Source organism: Triturus cristatus, chromosome 3_2 (assembly GCF_964204655.1).
Source record: "Triturus cristatus chromosome 3_2, aTriCri1.1, whole genome shotgun sequence".
NCBI classification, from domain to species: Eukaryota; Metazoa; Chordata; class Amphibia; order Caudata; family Salamandridae; genus Triturus; species Triturus cristatus.
Window position 1 is genome coordinate 1,096,201,507 of NC_140584.1, and position 26,573 is coordinate 1,096,228,079.

At 41.9% G+C, this 26,573-nt stretch overlaps 1 protein-coding gene across 1 annotated transcript in view; it reads right to left on the minus strand.

Moving 5' to 3' along the window:
* The window catches only part of NCBP3 (nuclear cap binding subunit 3), a 362,322-nt gene that overhangs the window by 191,834 nt on the left and 143,915 nt on the right, over positions 1-26,573 (minus strand). Inside the window, exons 5-7 of the mRNA XM_085649874.1 lie at positions 26,336-26,464; positions 18,114-18,217; positions 12,629-12,737 (exon numbers count right to left, since the gene is read on the minus strand). Of these exons, the coding sequence (XP_085506000.1) occupies positions 12,629-12,737; positions 18,114-18,217; positions 26,336-26,464 (342 nt within the window). The remainder of the gene's footprint in view (positions 1-12,628; positions 12,738-18,113; positions 18,218-26,335; positions 26,465-26,573) is intronic.

Consider the following 26,573-nt stretch of genomic DNA (forward strand, 5'->3'; position numbering starts at 1 on the left):
CTTGATAAAAATACTGCTTATGCTCTTTTAGAGAATTTTGCTTTGTACAGAGAACTCATTGTGAGGCCATAAAAAGCCCAAGTATTATTTACTTTGATGTATGATGACAAGAGAGTAGGCAACAGCTTCACCAAGGTTTGAGGTATAAGGTCCAGGGTGATCTGTAATGCCTTCAAGTTTAACTCTGAGTATCCACGAAAGAGTATGAGCTAAGAACGATAAAAGAATGGCGCAGAGACCAGCAGTCAGATACAAAGGGAGATGGTAGGAGTTTGGCAGCACCTGGTCAGTCTGATTCTGGCCTTTGCATCAGATATGTCCAACATGCCCGCCAAGGAGCCCACTTCCCTACTGGGGTGACAAGCAGTGAAGAGTTGAAAGGGGACCAAGACCTAAAGAGATGAACCAAATGTTCAACAAGCATTAAAAATGCAACAGGTCTCCTCTTTATTAAAGTCTAAGCAATGCTGTTTTCATTTATTTTGTTTTTTTTAGTGTTTTTCATACTTTCATGGCCTTAATATGCATATGTTTCTATGTATATTTATGGCTGCATTAATATTTGTATTAATATAAATATGCAGATGTATATATTTATGTTCCTAGATGTATGTATATATACACATATAAACATACATATTTAGAAATGCATACACATATATATATACATATATATGCATACATATGCATATGAAGTACATGAAATATTGAATAACAGTAATAAAAGCAAACGTAAAAAGCTTTTCATAGTTCTCTAGTGCCTTTAGTCAACAGCACCTTCAAAAGTAGGAAGCCGTACACTTCTCCATGAAACCAAACTTGCGGAAAACAAACATACTCCAGGCGTTTGATTGTAAGAACCCGAACATAAACAGTTGGGGGCGGGTCAAATTTTGAAAGGGGCAGGGCAGACAGCAGGCTGTCTCCATGTTGCTCTTTAAAAAGATCAGCATATTTAAAAAAATAACATAAAAACACAATCCATTTATTTAGTGCCTGAATCCAACACTCCTGCACCCTAAACATAACAAGATTTCAAAGAAAGGAAGAACACCTTTCCATATACAACTGTTTACCTATAACGACATATCATTTAAGTAAACCGACTCACCCGCTGAACCCAAACGTGTGCTAGAGTTGGTACATGATGTACAAAAGGAATTGTAAAGGGTCTCCGTTCCTCGCCAGACGATAACCCAAGTTAGTCCAAGCTTCGCACTAGTCCCTTAGTGGATCACTACTTTGTGATGCATGTAAACGAGGCATCGAACAGCAGATTCTACACGGGCACTGGTCTGAAAAACTTAAAAGAATAGGGATCCTACGGCTTTGCAAGCATATATTTCCTTCAGTCTCTGGCACCTTAGTAAAAGTTGTTTTTTTCAGTTCTATCCGCTTTTACTAGCGAAGCATGAGTGTTTCGATGTGTGTTGAAACTGCTTCTAATGGATCTGCAACGCGTCCCGGGGCACATCATGGAAACAAAAAGCAGACTAATTAGAAAACACAAGAAGGACAGACACCCGTTCAAATTCCAAATAGCGCTATAAGTAAAGCACCGTGTTTCCACTAACGGGTATCCTTGCCCTACTTCTGTTTTCAGATTACTATAATTTAGGGATCAATTTGATGTCTTAGTCCTTTCTTAGTTTCATTGAACACTTGTCAAACGCCTTATAACAGTATTGTAGGCGTCTTTTCGCCTTGTGTCCCTCGCGCTTCAATGCCATTTTTAGCGGGATGTCCCATTGGTGCTGTGCGCACAACGTCCGATGCAGGCACACACCTATCTGCGCGTTGTTCCTCCCGCATGACTCTTACGCGGTATTGCTTCATGGTAAAAGAGTCGAGGCTCAACGCTGAACACGAGGGAATACAAGCAACGCCAACAACGCCTCTCGCTTTTTTTTCTCTTTTAGAGCCGTCCCAGTTGGACTGGCTCGCAAGCCGTCCCAGTTGGACTGACTCGCATGACTGGTTTCTTATCTTTATGGGGCTATGTGTTTGGCCCCATAAAGATAAGAAAACCTTTGACGCCAGCAGTAAGTCGGGGCAGCCAGTCCAACTGGGACGGCTCTAAAAGAGAAAAAGTGTACGTCAGAGACGCTCTTTTCCAATGGCTGGCCACCGTTTAGCATAAACGGTGACGCCAGCCAATGAAAAGGAGGGGCGGGGCTTAAAGCCCACTAGAGAAAACTAACAGAAAACATGAAATCTCGCCAGCGAGACTGCGCATGTCTGCGCAACCTACGCTAGCCGAGACCTAAAAATAGAATCCTGAGATCCATCTGGTTATGCCAGTGACCCCAGCACCAACTCCTGCCCCCCCCCCTTTAGAACGAGAATGGGCTGTGGGGAGGGGATTGAATGATTACACACTCCTTGGTGTGGTGAGCCTCTAGAGTCCAGATGACACTCCAGCAAGACTGTTACCAGACCCTTACCTAGGTAGAGAGACTTGCTGAACTGTTAGGTGCAAGAGGCCTGCAGCAAAGTATCTAGATGAACAAACCAAGACAAACTCTTTGGTTTAGTGACAGCTTGTAATTCCCTGCTGGCGCGATGAGGAGATCTGACAGGGCACAGTCTCAGTAGAAAGAATGGTTTTGATCCTAAGACCCTCAAACTCCCAAGAGCGTTCTACCTATTCTCCGAATTGTGACGACAGTGTCTTTCTGCAAGGTAATTTTGCATTCCACACTTGGCCCTAGCATGGGGGGTCCTTAAGAGAGGACACAAGACGTAGGTGGTGCCTCACTACCTCGCATGCAGACGGAGTACTAAGTAGCACGCCCCGTGTAGGAAAGTGGGTTTCTGTTGCAGTAAACCCCCCCACTTTTTGCCAGACTACTGATGCACTTTGACTTGATGTGCCCTGGGTCCCTGCCAATCAGGTTCCCAGGGCCTGTGTTCTTCCCCCCCAAACTAACCAGATTGGCCACAGGTCAGCCCCTGGTAAATGGTACCACAGTTACCCAGGGCACTGTGACCAGGGAAGAACCCTAAGGGCTGCAGCACTTACTGTTCCACCCTTAGAGGCCCTGTACCTTTACACACACACACACACTGCCATTGCAGGCTGCGTGTTTTGGTGCAGAACAAAGTGAAGAGTCAACTTGGCACACATCCCTCTGTGCCATGCCTACAACCCACTGCCCTGGCTTAGATCAGTCACCCCTCTAGCTGGGTGCCCTATACCAGTCTGAGGGTACGGGTACATGAGCCCTGTACCCCTACAGTGTCTAAGTCCATTCTTAGAAATTGTGCAGTGCTGCCATTAAGAATATATGGTGCTAGGAGCTTGTTATTATGAACTCCACAGCACCATAATAGCTACACTGAAAACTGAGAAGTTCTCGGCACATTATACCCACACTGAAGTCGATGTTTTCTCATACAGGGAAATTAATTCAATCTTCTGGATTTTCTCATTTGAGAAAATGAAGTTTTTTTCCCATAATTTTAAATAAAACTGCCAACATCAGACTAAACCACAATGATGACTTACTTTCAAAAGTTTCATTTTTTTTTTTTTTTACAGAGGGGCTTCCAATATGTAAGAAGCTAAGGTGTCCAACACCTCTGCATGACAGAATGGCCAGAACTACTGGCCTAGATTTCTAACTAAAACTTAACTGCTGACCATATTATACATACGTGTCACTCTTCAGCTTAGTAATTCTTTTTCAAACTCTCACATACCAGTAATCTATAAGATCTCTTATCCGATTAACTTCAGTATCCTTAACTCGAATGCAAACCAAACTATTAAACGCTCTCTTGAATCTTTCTTTACCTCCAACTCCTGCCATCTTGTACCCTTTCCTTTCTCCCTGATAAATTGCTCCGAGTGTCATTTTCTGAAATGTTTGCTGTCATCAGTACTCGCTCTTCAGTGTTCTATACGGAAAAGCAAATTCCACATTGATACAAACTTTTAAATATTTTCTCCACTACTTTTAAAACACAATATGAAGAGAACGGTAAATGAAGCCTTTAATCTCTGAATTAACAAGCATTGGCATAGCCAATAGGTCTCGCTTTTGGGACCTTATAAGTGATTAGCCATGCAACACTTGATGTTGTTTAATGAAGAATATTGTGCTGGATAACCAAACACCTTTAATGTTCCAAAGGCGAGACCTATTGGCTATGCTTTGGGGGGGGCTTATAAGGTTTTAGGTAGAGCTATTGACTTTGCCAATGTTTTTTAGCTGTTCTGTAGAGAAGTGTGGCTGCTGTGCAGCATGTTGAGAAGTTGCAATTAAAAAGTGTAAGAAGCACTGAGTGATGCTGTGGTGTTAATGAGTGATGCTGTGCTGGCCCTGAGTAATGCAGCGGTGGCGTTGTGTGATGCTGTGCTGGCCCTGAGTGATGCTGTGCTGGCCCGGAGTGATGCTGTGGTGACCCTGAGTGATGCTGTGGTGGTGCTGAGTGATGATTATACTGAATCCATTGTGCAGACTTAGTGACAGGCACAAGACACTTGATAATAGGACCCCTAGGTAGCAAACTGCATGACAACTGCAGAAGCCACACTGAGGTCAACTGCAGCATCCATTACTCAAGCACATAATATATAATCAGCTTACATAAGGAATTGCATAATAAAGTGGGATAAAGCTGCAAAACTGCACGGCGGCCTCAGGATAAACCGCTTGACAAACTGTAATCACGCGGTACGAACTAATCGCCGACACTTGGACCCAACAGCGTAGCGTGGTACCGGTCTGCAAAGCACTTCTGCGCCTCCTCAGCAGTAGCAAGCACTATATAAAGACTCATACCATACTTGAAACTGACACTTGTTCACTTAAATGGCATGTTGAAACCACTGCACATGATTTATATACCTTCAAATAATTTGAGAAGATCAGAAACCAGGCCCGATGCATTGCTGTTGCAAAGGGACAAAACCATACAAATAAGCCATCCAAAAATAAAAATATTAGTTGATCAATGTCACTTGTATTAGCTGATCCCAATAACCTCTGGGAAACATTTTGCCCCACATTTTTCAGAGATTTGAACAGGCACTGGCGTGATGCAAAAGACAGCATCATATACTTATCATTTTCAATGCCTGGGTATGTAGGACGAGTGAGCGCCCACGCAGGGTATAGTAAATGTGGGGCAAATTTTTTATAGCCTAGCAAACTTCCAGCCATATAGTCCAACTGGTAGCATGATCAAGAACTTGGGTGCTGTTGCAAACTCCAGCCATGCCCAACTATACAAGCCTGAAATACAACATAGCCCCTCTGAAACACAACATTGCCCCCCTCAGAAGCATGGAGCAGAAAATCAATAGTGCGGCTGTGGCAACGCCACTGTGTGCAAGGACAGTGAATTAAATGTCCACACCAATTGGGGTCAGGTTCTTGCTAGGATTTGGGTCTGTCTTCAGGGGGGACTTGCGTGGTGGAGTTATCCCCTACCTATGCCTTATCACAAGCAGCTGCCTCAACAGCAGCCTTGAATAAACACTGGAAAGGCGCAATGCCAGGAAGGTGCTGATCAGGGACACTGATTAAGAGGGCTGGGAGGGGAGGGTAGGGACAAGGAAATGGGGAGTCTGACACGGCCAGATAAAATAAATATCACCTTATCAGGCAGATCAGTCTTTCAGTGGGGGCTTTCAGCAGGAAGTTGAAATACATTCGTGAACAGCAGCAGAGGCGTTCTGGGGTATTAGGGTCTAGAGAAGGAAAGTAAAAAAAAGGGCCAGCTGGCATCAGACTACATCGGCCAGTCAAACTAGGTTATAAAGGCTACTTCACTTCTTCACTGCAGTAGTGGGAGCCCGGAAACATGTCCTGGTTGTGGCCTAACTCTCCTCGAAGTGTTTGATAACACCTGTGCCTCAGTCGTCAGGTACATGCCTTGCTGAATGTTTTTGGCACATGCAAGATCAAAAGGTGCACATTTTCTCACATGATAAAATGTGGCGTAGGTGTATTTTTTGTAACCAAGATCCTAAAGTTGGCTGTCAGTTGATTTTCAGGGTGTAACCTTACCCTCGGTGGCTAGTTTACTGCAGCATACCGAGTCTTCTTTTGTAGAAAAGAAAATCGGTGTCATCTGCAAGCCAAAAAAAAGAATAAAACTGTGCTTAGCATTTGGTTCAAGACTAGATAGCTTATTTCTGATCCATACAGCAAGAATAAATAGTGTAAAAGAAGTAACTGACAGGAAGAGAAAAACAAGATAAACACTGCTTATCTTTGAGCAGCAGTTTAAATAAAAAACAAAACGGTGGATGCCTCGTGCCATAACTGCATGCATGCTTGGTGACGCATGTGAATGCATACACATCACTGCGTTTTTTTATTTCTTTGTTTGCCGATGCATTTCAACATCAGAAAACAAGCATTTTTGTTTTTGCCAATGCGTAAACGGCATCAGTAAAAAAAACATTAGCTAACGAGGGAGGCTGCATTGCTTTTAAATGAAGAGACAAGCTGGCTGTCAAAGGGTTGTTTTTAATTTTATCATTTAAAACTAAACACATACGACCCCTTCCATCTGTCTCTAATTGATTCTGCCAGCACAGCCATGGGTCCAGCGTTTCCATTCCCTTCACCTTCATAAATGAAATTCCATCAATGTTTACACCTTCAGAAGTTCAGCCCGCACACCGCCGAGGGAGGATTTAGGAGACCCCCTCTGAGCTTACTGCATAGGCGGTGGGAAGATTATTCCTTCAAGCAAACACTCAAAAAGCAATCAGCCACGCTTTCAAACTCTGATTGTCAGTAAGAGGATGCGAAACCGGAGGCAACTTCGCATTAGTCTGCACAGAAGTTTGAACACGCCCGGGAGTGGGAAATAAAAAAACAAAAAACAGGCAAGTGGTGCGTCCGAAAGTGGCGGCCGCGAGACGCGTTCTGTGGTGGGAAGGGGGAGGGGCAGGGGCGAGCAAGACAGAGAGGCACCTATTACCTTAGTGAGGTAATAGCGGGGAAGAGCAACAGTATAGGACGAGAGAAACCAGCAGTGAAAGACTCAAGGTGAGAGGGAGAAGCAGTAGGTGCAGAGAAGTACGGGGAATGGTAGGAAAGAGAAGAACAAGAGCTGACGCAGAAGCCGGAATTAAAGGAAGAACAGTGGGGGAAGAAACGCAAGAGAAGCCCGGGAGTTGTGTGTGAAAGTGATCCTGATGCACTTAATGAGGCCAGCAAGTGATGAGATCTGTGGTGAGGGAGGGAATTGAAGCGTGGAGAGAGGCACGCAAAGCGTGCGCCCCCGCACATGCACTCAAGCTCTAGGCTGGCCATGGCAGCATCTGGTAGCACTTTTTTTTTTTTACCCCTTTACTAAAAGTCGAGCAAGCAGCGTGTGCGCTGCTCTAGGCTCGACCTAAAAGACTATGATAATGCAAAAAGAAATCTCATACTCAAAAATCCTAAAACAATGTTGGGTTTCGAATACACAGCGATTGCACTGTGCTTGCGAAATATCTTGAAATAAAGAAATTTAAAAAAAAAATGGGCTTCAAGCCCACCCATTACTTACCTTTACTTACCATTGATTGGCTCCAACATCACTCTCTTCTCCTTGCTTCTCATTGGGCATTCCCTCTTTCTTCCCCTTTCTCTTCAATTCTTCCGGCCTCCCTCTTCAGTTCTTTGGACTTCGCAGGAGCTTGGGCAAACTACAGTTATCTACATGTAGCCAGCGACCTTCCAATGAGCTCTCACTCGCAGAGGTACTTTTTTAAATATTAAACTAGCACGCCATAAGACTGCATGTGTTTTAAGGCCCTCTCCATCCCTACCTGTCACTCCCATCTGCTTCCTGATCTTGTTACATGTCCTATCCGCCCCAACCCCTCCTGCTTCATCCTTGCAATCCCCCTCCTTTCCATCCTCTCCAGCATCATCCTTGCCTGTCCCCTCACTCCCATCCACACCTGCTTTAATGTTTCACATCTCCTCCTTCTCTACCCTTTCAGCTTCATCCTTGCAGACATCCTCCTTCCAAACCCTCCTGCTTGGTCATTGCACGTCCCCTTCCTCCTCTCTCTCCCTACCACCCATTCTTGTGACGTCCTTACAGGTCCCCTCCCTCCCACTTAGTCTTTGCTGCCACCCCCTTCCGCTTTACCCTTACATGCCCACCACCGATCCCGCATTCTGAATCTCCCACCCGCACTGGGCACTTTTTAGGTCTCGCTCAGTCAGCGCACATGCGATGCTCGGAGAGACTTTAGTAGGTGAATTTTCAAAGTGCAGCTGGCTGGCGACAAGCTTGCATTCACACGCGCGTGCACGCGCAAACCGCCAGCCTTCAGCGCCATCTGTCTTTCGTGCACGGCCCCACAGCTCTCGGAGAACCCCGTGGCTGAAACGAGCACTCCGTAGTGGGCGTAGGCCACAGACATAGGCCGCAGATAGCTCCACCGTCAATGTCCCTTGTTTCATCTTATTGTGTGCATGTATCACACTCAGGTGCACTAGTAGCACGCCTATTTATTTTTGAAAGGGATATGCAATTTATGTAAGAGTACAGGTCAACTTCGTGTTTTCTGCCAACAAAACGGCCTGTAGCTTTGAAAATTACTTTAAAAAAAAAATGGGCTTCAAGCCCACCCATTACTTACCTTTACTTACCATTGATTGGCTCCAACATCACTCTCTTCTCCTTGCTTCTCATTGGGCATTCCCTCTTTCTTCCCCTTTCTCTTCAATTCTTCCGGCCTCCCTCTTCAGTTCTTTGGACTTCGCAGGAGCTTGGGCAAACTACAGTTATCTACATGTAGCCAGCGACCTTCCAATGAGCTCTCACTCGCAGAGGTACTTTTTTAAATATTAAACTAGCACGCCATAAGACTGCATGTGTTTTAAGGCCCTCTCCATCCCTACCTGTCACTCCCATCTGCTTCCTGATCTTGTTACATGTCCTATCCGCCCCAACCCCTCCTGCTTCATCCTTGCAATCCCCCTCCTTTCCATCCTCTCCAGCATCATCCTTGCCTGTCCCCTCACTCCCATCCACACCTGCTTTAATGTTTCACATCTCCTCCTTCTCTACCCTTTCAGCTTCATCCTTGCAGACATCCTCCTTCCAAACCCTCCTGCTTGGTCATTGCACGTCCCCTTCCTCCTCTCTCTCCCTACCACCCATTCTTGTGACGTCCTTACAGGTCCCCTCCCTCCCACTTAGTCTTTGCTGCCACCCCCTTCCGCTTTACCCTTACATGCCCACCACCGATCCCGCATTCTGAATCTCCCACCCGCACTGGGCACTTTTTAGGTCTCGCTCAGTCAGCGCACATGCGATGCTCGGAGAGACTTTAGTAGGTGAATTTTCAAAGTGCAGCTGGCTGGCGACAAGCTTGCATTCACACGCGCGTGCACGCGCAAACCGCCAGCCTTCAGCGCCATCTGTCTTTCGTGCACGGCCCCACAGCTCTCGGAGAACCCCGTGGCTGAAACGAGCACTCCGTAGTGGGCGTAGGCCACAGACATAGGCCGCAGATAGCTCCACCGTCAATGTCCCTTGTTTCATCTTATTGTGTGCATGTATCACACTCAGGTGCACTAGTAGCACGCCTATTTATTTTTGAAAGGGATATGCAATTTATGTAAGAGTACAGGTCAACTTCGTGTTTTCTGCCAACAAAACGGCCTGTAGCTTTGAAAATTACTTTAAAAAAAAAATGGCTCACAGAACGTCAAATTAAACTTGGTCAAAATGTTTTTATAGATGTCAATAATGAGCCAATGGTCCATACGTGTTTTTTCTTTTTAGAAACAAAAGTCACTGACCTGTCTCTTTGGCTCTCCAGAATTCGTTTCTCAATTTTCTTACTGTGAAGATTTGATCAAATCACATCAAGCCCAGCAACACAGCAGATCCTTGCAGTGATGGCGGCGTGAAGGCAGCAGTAAATAGCCTCCTTGAGTCAATTTGTTTAAGATATTTGTCTTACTGTTTACATAAGATAGCAGCGCCTCAAAAGAGATACAGCGCCGTGGATTTATGAAAGGCTTCTCCTCACTGATTGTCATACATGGCTTCATTCTACATAGACTAAGTGGATGGAAGTGAGTGCCCATGCAGAACGCATACATAATAAATTGTATTAATGTATGGATTGCAGACCCCTTTGATTCTTGCACTGCTATGTGCTTGTATACTGCATATGCGATGCATAATAAATAATGCAGCCCAAGTCAGCTCGCAATTGCAAAGCCAACAGACTACCTTGTGCTATCAAGGACAAGTATGTATGCATTTAAAAAGAATGGAGCGTGCTTTGTGTGTCCTTTCCTGCAGGAGTTGTCATGGACATTATTCCAAACAAGACTTCCTTCCCAGCTGATGGCATCTGCCTGTGCTGCACTCACTTCACCAGCAGGGGGCTCTGTACAGATTGCATGAGTGCAGCGTATGTGCATCTCTCAGCTGGCAACATTTAGTAGCTCTTGCCGGGCACTCGATTTAATATCACTGCAGCCTGGGTTCTTCTGTTATTTGTGGACTCTCACCTTCGCGCTCTAACATTTCCAGAGTTATATTATAGAAGTTCGCCAAAAAGCTGCCTACAATCCTGAATGTCCACTGGTTCAGTTTTGTATCTCTTTGGCCCCCCACTATACCTGCTGCTCAGTTTCATGTACGTATCATAGGCTTTTCTCCTAATGCAGATGCCCTGGGCTGTACCGTTGATGCCGGAAGTTTCCTTCTCACAGCGATTCCCCAAGAGAGTACAACTGATGGTGAGCTTGGCTAATTATCCACAACAAACAAGCATTGGCATAGCCAATAGGTCTCGCTTTTGGGACCTTATAAGTATTTAGTTATGCAGCACAATATCCTTGGTGCAACAACTGTTGCATGGCAAAACACTTATAAGGTCCCAAAGGCGAGACCTATTGGCTATGCCAATGCTTGTTGTTACTTTGCTTCAGCAACACCGGCATTACTCTCCTGCAGTGCCTCTCTAACAGAGCTGCGACTTGGAGCCTACGCAGCTCCGAGAACCATAAATTAATATTTATATGAGTTTTTTAAGTCTGATTGTCTTTGCTTCAGCTGCCCAGTCAAGAGTGCATGTATTTTAAGGCCCCCTCTATCCCTCACACCAGTTTCCTGAACTAGTTACATGGCAGGGCCTTGCACTGTCCAACAGTACAAGGCTCGGCTGGTGGCAGCGGGATCAGTATTGGGTGAACAAGTCAAATAGGTTTCAGTAACTCCAGGGGATGTGCTTAAGTAAGGAATCCAATTTGTTCGCAGGATGGGAAATTAAACTACAACATCCTCCCATTGCAGGGGGAGAAAGCAAATGGATTTCTGCTTGCAGCAACTGTCAAGAAACAGCATTTCCTGAGGCAGATTTCTAATGATTTTGGAGACGTTTGACTTCTCTTCTGTTTGAAAGTAAGCCATTTCCATGACTCATGAATGCAAAGGTCAGGATAAGCAGCGACAACTTTCTAAACTGTCAGATCCAGCTGTGCATCTGTTTCCACAAAACTGCGTCTAACATGGTCCATCCACCTCAGAAAGTAACTCAGAATCACAAACACCATTTATCATAACCGGTTTCAATCCTCCGTGTACATTGAGTGTTTAGGCGAATGGCCGTTAACATCAGACAGGGCCAGGCTGGGGAACAAAAAGAAGGCCTGATTAAAAATAAGCTTTGGCAAGTCAACAGATTTGGCCTTTGCGAAATCTATTGGGTTTGTCAATTTGTTTTTACATGTTGCGCAGCAGTTGATCTACTGTGCAAAAAAAGAAATGACGTGGTCAATACTGGCGGCGTAATAGCGCTTTTGAAAAATAATTCTTTAGGCCATGATGAGCAGCAGCTCAACTACTGCGCAACATGTAGAAAACAATGACAAAACCAACAGATTTTGCATGGATTAAATCTATTGGTTTTGTCAATGCTTGTTATTAGTTTTAATAGCCACAACCTTCAGTTCATGTTGGTAAGGATTGCAGCTTCGTAAACAAATGTTAAAAAATACAGTACTGAAGATTAAATTGCCAGTTAAAACTGAAATGCATGTTTCCAAAGAACATCTGAAAAATCGTGAGAAAACAGTGGAATACATATTGCATCCATTGTCGATGACTTAAAAAATATATTTTGCGAATGCAAACAGAAGTGTTGCGCGGATTGCAGCTTATACCGATAACATTGAATTTGATACTTTGGACATTCAAGATGGTGATTTGGCGAAACATAATTGCCCACATTAATGTGAAGTCCCCACCTTGAATTAATTTCCCTGCCATAAGAGACCCTTTCAATTTAAGCCCACCTCTAGTACAGTTTTTCCTGAAAAGTGACTGAACAGACCAATATATTGCCCCGACTCACAGCAGCGCCCCGTCGCTTAAATTCTTCCAAATATGTTAAAGACAAACCCATCACTGCGGGATGTATAAATGGGCAGCAGCCAATCCCATTCATGGTCCAATCCAAGACGGGATCATCAGAAGGCATCAACTACACAAACCTCTGCCCTCATTTCCTCCAAAATACCTTTCACAGTGTAATAAACATTGCTGAAATCCAACTAAAGGTATTAGAAAAGGTGTTAAAGTCACACCATAACTGTGCATACACCTGATGCAGCAGACTCTTAATAAGGTTTGGTCAATTTACCTTTTGTAGCAAATCTCATGAGCAGTTTGTTTCCTTTGAACGGTTTGATGGACAGACGAGTGTCATTCCGCAGCAGCGAGTCTTCCTCTGCCTGGGACAGGGAGTCAAGCTGTGGAAGAAACGGAATGGCAAGCACTGTTATGTTCTGCTTTCCTGTCAAGCCTTAAGCATAGGTGGTGGGACAGGTTCCAACACAGCAGTCGCCCATCAAATCCAAAAGCGCAAGCGATCCCACGCTAAAGCAGAGCAACCACATGTCCGGTGAAGCTAAACATATTCTAAAGCTTCCAAAAGGAATTAAAATTAGTTAATTACAAAGTAAAAGATTCGTACATTTTTAAGCACATGGTAACTAAGAAACCATTTCGTTTAGCGATCTGTTTTTCTTTTAAACCCGACAAAATCTGTTACTGTACAAGACAGCTGATGTCGAGACAGATTGTGTATACTGCATGTTCTCCTCAGTATCAGAAGAATGGGCTTGTTGCCCACTAGTGCTGCCAAATCGACAGCAATTATAGACACGTATGAAACACTTGCGACAGTCTGCTGAGCATATGGATTTACTCTGTGTGTGCAGCTAGGAGTGTGAAAGCTGCCAGTTCTTTTCCATCTTAACTTGTAAGTTTAGGAACGATTTGCTCTTCATCCACGTTAATTTCTCATATATAGAATGTAAAAACGGCAGAGGAACAGTTTGATATGAAATGGAGCGGTGTTGCTTTCCACTTTCCAGACTTTTGAAGGAGTTCCATGGGAGATTGAAAAAGTTAGGATGATTGTAAGGCACTTAGCAGCATATATCCGATAAACACAAGACATTTATGCTTTTTTTTGGCATTTGTTAGAACATTGTCTGGCATTATTACGGTTTTAGTGCAGTCATGTTTCAGGGGATGTCTCACAATGAGGTTCCAGGGTTTCCATCACACAATGAAATCTGGGTCATCCTGTGATGATCTGTTTTGAAAATTAAAGTGCGGTGTGTCTCCGGCTAAATGGCGGTATCTTGACCAGTGAGTGCCGGAAGAGTCATTTTGGGTGGTCGAGAGGTCTTTTATAAATCACTATGTTGGAAACACGCGGTTTCACAGTGATTACAGATCCTAGGCTCTGTTGTTGGTTGTATATCATCTTACAGCTGTGCTGGTGTATGCGAGATGCTCTAATTTGTTTGGCACTTTGGTTAGATATTTGTGGTCAGTGTAGCTTGGTGCAAGTGCTGTTGAAAGAAACATGTTAGCCGGATATACAACATATCTATGCTGTTCTGGGAGTACGCATGACGTTCGGTTGGATGTGTGTGTGTGTGTGTGTACTGGTAATGGCTGAGATTGTTTCGATGTATATAGCAAAGAGCTAGAGAAAGTGCAACAAAGATTACAGATATCGCGTTGCACCTGGCAACCCTGTTTAATTACTTCTTGGATAGACATAAGGGATTGACCATGCTGAGGAAAAAGGCAGCTGCATTTGAGCTTTTTGTTAATAGAAGGGAGAAAATAATATCTAGACAGTGTCTCACCACTTATTTTCTTATTACAGTGTGCTGAAGCTCCACCTTGCATGGAGAAGCATACATAGCAACACCCTGATGGGAGATGCAGTTTATAATCAGCAAGATACAGTTCTCCGACGCCAGTCAGAGTCAAACTAGCAGCAGCATAACAATATTGGATGCGCTACCTTCTAAAGCAGTACATTTGTTGCTTTGTAAAGGCACAGTGTTGTTTAAATGCAAACCAATTTCCAGCAGGGCAGCAACGTTTTTGTTCGACAAAGCTCTTCGCTAGCCTCAAATAATCCTATGTTAAACACGAGGCTTGAGCCCGTTATTAGATTTTTACCAACTTGTTGCATTATGGGACTCGTAATTTTAACATTATTAATTTTGGTTAAAAAAAATTCTCACTGTACATGGTTATTAAAGCAGGTCTGGCTCAAAGTGTTATTAAACAAGATATGTGTGTCCACATAAAAACTACTGCGCCTATACAGATACATCTAAAGAGATAGTAAGCAAGAGAACAGAACCACATTTTCTTAAAGAAAAACAATCAGCTTGGAGTTTTGTGGCTTTATAAAGCTACTCTGCCTTCAGTCTCCTGCTTCTCTATGGTCACAATAGTCCTCAGTGACTGAAAAAATTCTTATAAAACGTATGAGGGTACTTCAGGGTCCTGCATAAAGTCATTCAATAATTAGTTGATCATCTTACGATTAGTTACACTTGGGAGACCCACCTCCCATGCCATATTAATTATAACTGGGCACCTTTCGAAGACATTACACCTGCTTTTTATTCCATTTGTTCTGTATTTATAAAATGAAAGAAATCACAACAATTCAGAATTCTTCCTGAAATACAACTATTCTTACAAGGCGACCTCAAGAATATATTCTTATAATGTATGCTTAACCTCAAGATACGTCCAAGAGTTGTATTCGTACAAGGACGAGCCAAGTGTAAAGTATTGATACAGAACAGTGCTGCACATTGCACCTATGCCCTCTTAGGCACAAGAAGGAATTTGTGTACTGTATATGCATATGTAAGTTTACTGTCGACTTATACTGAGAAATGGTTATAGAGATGCAATGAAAAGCACTGTTCAGTATTAGGAATGCAAATACGGGTACCAGAGGGCGCTCCTGTGGCTGGGCTGATTTGTGGCCAGGAGAGACATCGCTAGGGCCTGGAAAGACGCGGAGGCGCCAGCGGTGGAAGCTTGGGCAAAGGGCATGGGCCATTGTACTGATCTATTTGTTAAGTGTTTGTCTCTAGAAACATTTCAAGATGTGGGGCGATTGGGCAGAACACAGAGTAATCCATCTGGAACTGCATAGGGATAGGCCGTGGGAGCCAGGGGGGTGGGAGAGCAGTGAGGTGAGGAGCACAGCATGTTGCATTTCCACTGTGTGACCATAGATGAAGGGTTCATGCACTGTTTCAATGTATATGACTTTGATTACTTCTATGCGGGGACGATTTCATTTATTAGTCGTCTGTACAGTACTGTGGCGGTGTATATGGATGTCACGTTGAGCACACTATTCTCGTTTATCTTAAGCTCAATAAAAGGTTTTTTTCTTTTTTTAAAAAGGATGCAAATATGGCCCATTCGGTATAGATATATGAGAGTTGGGAATATTAGAGAGCCCTTTTGAATTTCACCTCTCGCTTGCTTAAACAACCTACAACACAAGACTAGACAGGCTCTAAGACAATAAGCATGCATCTGCCCATGAACAGCATGCATGAGTAAGTAGTGGTCACAATTCAAACTTAATCAAACATTTACAAAACATATCCACTGAAATTTGAAGTGCTGTATAATTAAAATAAGAGTGTATGCGAAAAAATAGATCAACAGGGCATCACTTGAAAGGCAGTAGTTCAATTATAATATGGCCAGACAGGCCATTGTGTCCATAACCTGGCTGCTTTCTAAGAAAATTCCACCACTCATGGTTCAGAGAGAAAAACTGATTCAGAGAGTCATCCAGCATGAAGCTCTCTAGATAGCGTAGGGTAGTTTTGATTTGGATGTGTTGAATAAGAAGCAAGCAATCGTTTTTCATGACTCTGAGTCTAATCTAGAGGTGGCCATATTAAAAAGTTATTTTCTTTTGGTATCAATATTTCCTGTTTGATATATAATAACCCTGCAGATTCTTCACCTTATGAATGATCCTGACAAGCTTCACAACGTTGTAGTAAACATTTTCCTAGCCATATCTCGTGAATGCCACCAGGTGGCACAATGACCTCATTCTGCCTCTGGATAGGACAACGGTAGGAGTATATTAGGCGCAAACCAGTGTGCTGGCATCAGTTCCAGAAACTACTGATGCACTGTTGAGGCATGCAGAGAGTATCGACAGCGACAAGCACAGCATATCAAATAATTGCAAGCAGTGGGTTCCTATTAATAATGGTGCTGACTCTCAGTGGAGAAGGGAGGCCGGTGAGGAATCTGCAGGAAGATTATGGATCGACCAGGAACATCCTACCTGAAGGCATTTAGTAATACCTTAATAGGGGGTGGGACTGGATGATACTTCCTGGTCCGAAACCAAGGTGGTTATGTTATGTTCACAATTTTATTAAGTGCGACGGAAAAGCCCTAGTGTGTCCTGCACTGAGAACGCTAGCAAAACAGAGAAAGTAACTAAGTGAGACATCTCGTAGGCCTAGACTACAGTGGGGTCCTTTTCTGGTACGAATAGGCTGAGCTGAGCTCCAGACAGCTTTCCGGGTCTTTTGGAAGAAAGGCTCGGTTTATAATGGGGCTGAAAACGTTTGTAGATGTTCCAGATCCCTTTTGCTTATAAGAGGTGAGATCTGACCTGTGCTTAGACAATCCGGGACTGCACCCTATTAGAAACCAGGGCTAATGAATGATCCGCCACTCCCGACGAGCAGCTCGCCTGTAGAGTATTCGCTCTTTCAAGCGTGGCAATCCTCTGCAAATAACCACCAATAGAAAAAACCTTCCTCCAGCTTCGAAATGCGCATGCGTACCTCTAGGGGGAAAAACACGACCTTGACAAAACATATTCCATGATAGTTCACTGCCAAGAGCTGCACCCGTTGTTAAAGGAAATAGTCCCTCTTTCAAAATCAACAGGGAGAAAAAGACAAGCACTTGAAAACCAGAGCAGGCGGTCCATATTGGGTATTAATGCACTACTATCTAATGGAGGTCTCCACATTCCACTCTCAGCCATGCTGATTTAAACGTTGGTCTCCTCCATGGATGGGAATCTATTTTTCTGCAAAAGATGCCAAGCCAACAAATCACCAAAACATAATGAAAAGACACCTGATGCGTTCAGTAGCACTGACGCCAGCATAGCTATGCAGACTGAAGGATCGCAATCCCCTTCCACTGTCAACTTCATTTTAGAAGTATCAACAGTAGCAAAAAATTACAACAAAAACCTTTTCTATGTGCACGGAAAACGAGTGACTGACAAGCACCATAGATTTTTAATATGTGGCTGGAGGAGATTAGATCCTAGTGCCAACAGGCGTAGAGTATCCGTCACCATCTGTCCTGAGAGACATTTACAATTATGATGAATTCACCTTTAACCAAGACACGCTGCACCGAAGAAGCATCCTCAGGCGGATTCTCAAGTTGATAAAGATCACACAACTCGTCAGTATAAGGAGGGGTACTGCGGCCATAATCTTTCTGAGGAGTGCTCTAACCCAGGCTTCCTCCCTACAATATCAGATGCCGGCAGGATGACGCTCGCCACGAAGATATCGCGGGATCTCCGTTCACGAGTTGGAATCACAACAAGGATGATTCAGTATTAAATTGTATTGTGGTTGGTAAATTCAGTACCAAAAACCTGGATCATTGACATACCGCTTACTAACACAGCAGAAACAACAGAAACATACTACGAAGTTATTTTATGAGCGTCAAGTGTTTGTAATTGGGAATAAACACACACACACAATGGTTCATACCGTTGTTTCAGGCTTTTTTTCAGCATCAGCTTCCGGTTCACTCAGGTTATCGTCTTCTACTTCTCCTTCCTCAGCCTCATCTTCTGAACTTTCTGCTTCTTTATCTAGAAAAATGTGGGACATATTTTTCAGAGTTATGCTCCCCTTTAAAGGAATGGATCGATAACATTAGAGCACTAACTAAGACAAGTAGTGGCGCTTGCCAACACCATGCATGAGCGGCTCAACCAGTGCAGGTATTTTCTTTGGGTTATGTTATTTGTAGTCCTGTTCATCCCATTATAAATTCAGGACTAACATATCAGAATGCAAAAAAACTCTTAGGCCGGATAAACCACTCTGCTGAAATCGAGAAAGCGGAGACCCCTGAAGTAGCACTGAACAAGTCAGAATGCCTGCAAACCTGTGCATCATGCTACACGTCTACTTAAAGACTCAATTACAAGCAAATTCCATAAACAAATGAATCAATTCCAAATGAAAGTTCAAACGTTTTACTTAATTTAGTGTATGATATATATGGCCAAATACTCCTCTGGGAGCTTAATACTATATTGCACCTCTTGAACAGGTATTTGTCCTGTAGACACCTACTAGACCTTTATTGTAAAGTAGCTATATGTAATGTGAAGGAGTGAAATACCTCACAAAGTGGACTCCGTCATTATTTGTTACTTGTGTCTCCAACCTGCCTATGCAGTGGACTCTGGCTTTAGTAAGGTTAAACCACCTTACTGGTTTACGTGGAACATGCTGAAAAATAGAGAAAACCTCTCTATTTTAGGGCGCACAATATTTTATTATTTAACAAAATTAGGTAAAACCACAGATGTCACCATTTACCAGAGTGCAAACCAATAAAAATTCTTAAGTCCTTTCAATTTGCCAAGCTTGTAAAGGGAGAGGCTGCTGCCATTCACTCAGGATCAAAATCGACAATACTGTGTATGCTTTACTGTGGTGTTATTGTGGCAAAGGTGCTATTGGATGAGTTACTACGTTAGTACTGGCGAGTAAATATACTTAAAAATGTTGCGGTTTTATTTAGGCCAGGAGTTTTAGTATTCTGAAAATTGATACAATGAAAAACCCACTCAGTACTACGTTTTTTGTAATTTCTGAACATTAACAAAAAAGGTTTTCTACTTGTAACACTAGTTATCATTGCTTTCTTTTAATTCATAAACAGTTGAATATGCCCATGTGAAAGATTCCAGATCAGGTTTGATAGAAAATATCTGTATAGTGGGCAGCAATTGTAATTTTAAAATAAACGCTATTAATTACAATTGGCTGAGAAATAAAATAAATAGCATTTTTAATGCTTTCCTTCCAAGATGATGTTGCAGGTAATAGTATTATCGTAATGAAGATATCTGGCCATGCTTCTTTAAGCAATTCTAGCTGCACTGTCACCTCAAGCTATCAACATTCAGTTAACCAGTTCCTTTTCTCGTGACTGTCTGCAGACGTTTCTACATGCCTGGTTCAACGTTAAAGAGGAAGGATGTTTATTAATTCTGAGAAAATACCATCTATGGAGACCTAAATTACGACTAACATTTCATTATCCATTTAGATATTTTTTTTGATGTTTAAAAACAGCAAATCAGGGAGGCAAACCCCATCTCAACAAAGCGGATAAAGGACCCATGATAGGACCGTGAAGGTTTTGAATTTCCTGAAATAAGCATTACTGCACCATCTCCTCTTTTATGTTTTTAAGTAGAAATGTATTTGAGAATATTTAGGATTTTTAGAATCAATAGTATTTTGAGGACCATGTACGAGCTGATGATTTCTACTATACAGGATGGAAAAGCTTTATGTTGGGGTAAGTACATTACATGAACATACTGATCCAGGATTAACTGCCACTTGCATTCAAGGTCACGCTTCATAAGCATTAATGTGGTCAACTTCATATAAACCTACTGATCGCAATAGTCTATTGACCTTCACAAGTTTTCATCCACGTCACTTAATCAACAATTTGCCAATGTCACAATTTACCAGAATACGCCGGATTTGTTCTGACCCTGACAATAGTACTCTTCAACTTCAAACAACTGTTGAGAAATTTTCTGCAAGAGGTTATCCCGAAGAGGTACTACAAACATGCTTCACAAGAGCCATGTCCATCCCAAGAACAGACTTACTCCAACAGAAACCTAAGATTTCCTCGACTAGATTGGTATTCGTTAGCAACTTCTCCACATCTTCATCTAGAATTAAGAAAATCATCTTGACACGGTGGGAATTATTACAACAAGAGCAGGATTTCCAACAACTGTATCTAGAAAAACCTATATTTGCATACAAAAGAGGCAAAAATTTACGGAACCTATTGAAATTTTCCAAAACTACGGACAAATCTATTGTCTATCATGGTACCCGTAAATGTCATTCATGCATTCACTGCAGCAATGTCATCACTGGGAACACCTTGACTCACCCTATGTCTGGCTTAAACATTCCTTTGCAACATAACAGTGACTGTAATACGACTCATGTCGTTTATTGTATAAAATGCCCTTGTGGCAAGGCCTATGTAGGTAAGACTGAAAGGAAAATAAAAACACGGATTACTGAGCACAAATCCAGAATCAGGAACAAGCACAGCACCTCAAGCCTAGCCATGCATTGGCTAGAAGCTAAACATTCAATTTCTCAACTGCGTTTTCAAATCATAGAGTCTATGGATGTTAAACCAGGTGTGGACATCACAAACTTACTCTTACGCAGAGAGCTCTTTTGGATTCAGAAACTTCAGACTCTGTCCCCAAGTGGGCTCAATGATCGTTTAGATCTTTCATGTTTCCTATAACTATCTCTTGTACAAACATTGAAGTGCTCATGGTCAACCGTAGAAACTCATGTATTATAATGATTATTCTTTGTTTTGTAGATAAGTTATTCCAATCCGTATGAACATAATTGTACACCATATCTTTGATTTAACTTTCTAGAGACTCGTGGGTTGTTTTAAACACCCTTGATTATAATTTTGATCACACTAAGTCACTTTATTTTTTTCACAACACTTATTTTAACACTTCTTTTTAATCACTCTGATATCCATCTGGACTCTACTCTACTTTCATTTTATCTGTCTGCTTATTTCATTTTTTTCGTTTTCACCTTGTATTTATGTTCCTTTCAGATATAACTTTATAGATAGTATCTTAGTGGTCATCTCTTTTTTACACTCATCATGGAGATTTGTTTGCGGTTTTGGTGAGCCGCTGATACAGTGTATCAATTCAGTACGTGCGGATGTCCCCAGTCACCTTTTTGCAATGGAGAATATTCTGTGTTACTTTATGGACTACTGGTTAAAGTGATTGTTTTCATCAGGATAATTTCAGTTTTATCCTATCCTGTTCGTGATACGGATAGCACGTTTTACTTTTTTTAAATCATGGCAACACACGTAAGGCCTCTTTTTACTACTATGAGTCCTCTACAGACGTAATAATCATCGATACATTGTATCTATGTTCATACGCGCGGGCATACCTTGTTATTTTGTTGCCATTGATTATTTTGTGTGTTATCTCGTGTACATGTGGTTAAAGTGATCGTCTTGATTAGGATACTCAGAGTTTTAAACTTAACCTTGCTCGTGGCACGTAAAATATACTTTACTTTTATACATCATGGCACCACACGATAGTCCTCTTTTCATTACTATGAGCCCCATATTGACGTAGTAATCTCTGTGGGTTTAAATTCGGCGCGTTTTTCGTTAGTTAAAAAACCTTCGTAGCGATGACAGGACATTATACGTGAGAACTGGTCTTATTTCGTCGCGTTTTTGAAGTAAGTAGAGTTTATTGTATTTAATGACGTATCGTGCTACAGTTTCTTGTATCTTTGTCTAAGACGCGGTCGTAACCACATACCATTATTATTATTTTTTAGCGCTTCTTTATGGAGACGCATTATCTTCGTTTGGTTTAGACGTTGCCCAAAGTATCCAGACGTTACATTACTCATTTGTGCGTTGTTATCATCTCCTTGTTCGGTGGGTAAGTCACGTTGTTTCAATATTGTTCATAAGTGTTAGAGTTAATTTAAGCACTTGTTCTGATTGAGTTGCGTCTCTTGGTTTTTAGTAACAGTCAACCTGTCTGCATCGTTCTGTTCCAACTATGGCCATACCCACATAATATTTGAGGTGAGACCTCATTACCATACTTTCAGCAGATTTGTCATATACACGGTGTTTCTCTTTTTTTATTTATTAATTCATTCTTATCTCATTAGATGTCTTTCTCTAGAGCCACTGGTCATTTTCATCTTTATTTTCACTGTTGGGTGATGGTATTTCTTTTGCATATATTCGTGATCTTTTAAAACGGAGAGTTTATCTACCGCATGAGTGTTTTACGGTTGAATTTCATGTACTATGTGAACTATGTAATCTGCCACCATGTATCCTTCTTGTGTAAATACTGTAATAATGTGTTGTATTGATTATAATAATATATATTCTTTTCACAGAACGCCCCTGACGAAGGGACAGCCAAGTCCCGAAATGCATTGGGCTCATCACTAGCATCTTGTTGTGATTTCACGAAATATTATGTGGCATATTTAAACATTGCACTGTATATGGTAGTTGTCTACCGTTTCCTGTAAATGTGTTGATACATTTATGATGTTATTATTTGAAGCTGATGTTTACATATATGTTGAAAATATATGCTTAAACGAGTAACAGTGTTTGGTGTTTCTTGAATAATTTTTTGTGAATTAGATTAATTGTTAGTAACTTTGTTACAAATAGCACAGTGCGCGGCGTCAATCATTAGTTGATTGAATTATTGTATCAACTTCATATAAAGCCATTTGACCTTAAAAGTATTGATACTGAGTTTAGAATTTCAAATTGCATACAGGTCAAACTGTGAAATTCTGAATTCAGCTATTCCTAACATAGGGAGAACTGTCTTGGTTGGAAGTTGGTAGAGACTGAACAATGGTACAACAGTGTACACCTCAAAATTCATGTGATCAAACTTGTTCCATTTGTGGGAGTTTGGAAAGAGAAATGCTTAAGAAAAAATATGTACATGCACGAATTTCAATAAATGAAGGGATTCAGAATGGCTGGTACAAGCTATTAAGCGGGGATCTCAAATGAAATTGTTGGGTCAGAAGTTAAAATATGCTACAAAAAATAACCAGCCAAGTGGGTAGATTTTGAGTCTATTAGAAAGCCCTAGAGTACGATATTGATCAGCAAATTCTTGCAACAGTGCAACAGCTCACTTATTGCTAGAAATTTAGACAAGGTCACATCGATTATCCTGCTGGTCATGAAAATGATATTATGAGAAAGTTTACACAAGAAGCAAGAATGGAGAATTTGCGTTAAATGGAATTGTTCAAAGAAAAAACATGCCAGCTGTAGAAAGTTCATTAAGGAAATGGTGCACTCTGGGTGTGTTTTTAGGTGTACAGAAGAGGTTATAACTTTTTGATAGAAGGATTGTTCAAAAGGATAGCACAGAGGAAAAATCCTGGGAAAAAATTACTTCTGAGGTTAAAAAAAAAATCTCTGTAGTCACATCTGTGATCAGCGTGTTCTGCTTGTAAGCATGTTTAATAGCAAAATGCATGTAAACCAGAATCCAATTCCGATTCCCTCAGACTCGGAATAAAGAGTATTTCACTTCAGTACGAGTGACGCTTGAGGTGTTTGAGTCAAAGGACTAGAGTTAGTCAGAAAGTCACTTACATTGTTTGAAGAAACCCTAGCCTATCCCTGCTAATGTGGAGTATTGCATCCAAAGTTCAGGGGTAATGTCCTGCTGATGTCGGTCAGGGTGAAGTCTATGCATTTTTCCAATTTTCCACCAATTTCTCGGTTTGTCAAGACAAAGATGTAACTGCACAGTGCATAGATTTCTCTGATCGCAGAGGACTGGCTTTGTCAGTGATGGAACTAAACTTGTCTATCCTAAAAACTGTGCAAGAAGTGTGTTTTCTAGACAAACAGATTCACCTGAGAAAGAGCTTTTAGGAAATATTCAATCACTGAAATTGTTAGAAAAGAAGTATGAGCGAGAATGACCAGAGAAGCATAAAGTCTGACTTATCTCCCAACATCTGCTTGATTTAGAGACTGATATAACACCATAGGATATAAGGCAGACGAGATAACTAACGCTGTGACAAAGTAACTTGAGATCAGTTCTCATACGTTTATGTTTTTGTGAATTGATTATGCATCGATTAGGAAGCAGAACAGCTGACTTAGAGAATGAGCACAAAACGAGAGATCAGTCGAAAGGTACGCAGTTATGGTGGTGGATTATATGGAGGATGTGGTAAGGCTATAAAGCCAACTGCCAGACTCCAAGAGGTGGAGCAGAGTACTCATAAATGTTATGGGACAGGAGAGAAAGCTGAATGGGTTTGCTTAGTATGGGAAGCAGGAAGAGAGGTATTAGGTTGCAAGATAAATATGGTGACCAAAGCTGGAGGAGGGGAAAAACATAGTAAAAGGCTGTAAAGAGACTATGTGGTACAACTAAGAAGGCAAATGTCCAACACACTAGAAGGGCAGCTCCGCCAAAAAACACCAGGTAACATAAGAGTCTATGGGAGATGCAACTTACAAAATCAAACTGGTAATAGAGGAAACATAGGTCCACATAGGCACAACATCCCGGAGTACAGTGCTAGTCAAAACGTACGAGTTACTTAAAACACTATGAAAATTAGGGTCAATTATAAATATATTAGCTCAATCAACTTAAAAGTGGTGCAGGGGCCACAAACTGGGTAATTAAGAGTTCAGGTGCTCCATCTTGGAGCAATGTAGACGAGGCCTTTGAATGTCACTGATTCCCGAATACCAGGCAAACAAGAATCTTTTGAGAGATATAGCTCCACAAAGCAACACAATTTATTTTAAGAATCCATGGAAACCCCCTCTTTCCTGCCTATGCCACACCCAAAAAAGCATCTGAGCGCCAACCCACTGGATGATGCATATTCTAAAAATATACCAGGTAACTGGAGGAGTTATGGGAGACTCCTCTTCCCCAACCAACAGGGAACTTTGAGAACCTTTAGGATCCAACTAGGTGCAATGGAGAGTCGATACACAACGTTTAGAGTCAATAGGAGAGGAAGCCTCAAATTAAATCTGTCAATTTAAGATTGTGGAAGAAAGGGCTTTGTCATCCCACCACTAAACAAAGTCATTTGGGATCCAACTAGGCAACAGGAGTTCAACCCACTAGCTAGATCTAGGGGATAATTTTATGTTAGAGAAAGGTTGACAGAGTAGTGAAAGTCTTTGTCATTGGTGGCCACAGGTAGGTGTCAAGATATTAAGTGCAAGGGAAGATTAGGATGATTTAAGGTCATAGGACTCACCAGAACCAAACAAAGAAGGTGTCACAGAAAGACACTGTTAACCTCTTAACCCTTTACCTAGATGCCCTGGCGGGACGCTGTGGGGAGTTGGGGTAAGTAGCTGGCTGAGGAGTGGTTAAGTGGCCAGCTAGGGGGGAGGGGGAGTTGCTAGGACAAGGTTGGAAGTCGCATAAGGGTGGGTAGGCCTGCAATCGATGGCTGAAGATAGGTGGGACTAGGCAGGGTCCGAAGGTGTAGCTTAAGAGGTGCTAAGGTACTATAGAAAGGGAGACTAAGGTAAAAGAGGTTGGGCTTTTGAGAGAAGTCAGGGCACACAAGTAGTTAGCAATGCATACAGGCTATGGATTGAAAACATCTAATCAAAATAATAACAAATAACACAATCAAGAGGGAATGTATGTATAGAACAGGGTGAATACCAATTTGCGCAGGTCTTTGGCTAAAAAGGGCTTTGCTGTGGATCTTTGAGAATTTGTAAGAGTGGGTTTTGTAAAAATTGTCACATACTCTGGATCCATGTCTACCTCCACATTTGCGTGAGTACAGGTCAAGAAACACAGAATCAGGGTTATTGTAGGAACTTGTAATCCAATTTTGCAGTTCTGTCAACTGTTAAAATAAAGATCAGTGTCCAAGTACATGGTAGAGTAGGATTCCTAAAAGGTGAGAATGAAAGGTAACTGGCACAATAATGAAGTCAATCAAGGCAGATATACTATGGTCAACACAAGGATGGATTCGTTTTTTTTCTACTGGTGACAAAGAGTTTATTTGGCTTCCTTGTGCCATAGATGAAAGCACATATTTCCTGTAATGGTAAAATTTACCTTTTTTGGGTTTTGGAGACAAAGGTGGTTTATTTTCTTCATTTTTCAACCTCTCTTTATCTGTGGGCATTGAGCTCATATTTAAAAGTGCACGAGTCGCAGTGACCTCATCAAGCCAAACCACATTACCTGCAAAATAACAGGTACATTTTCAAGTTAGTTCAATAAAATAAATCACATTAAATTAATGTTAAAGCAATTCATAATTAGAGTGCATTGAAATCAAATTGATTTGACC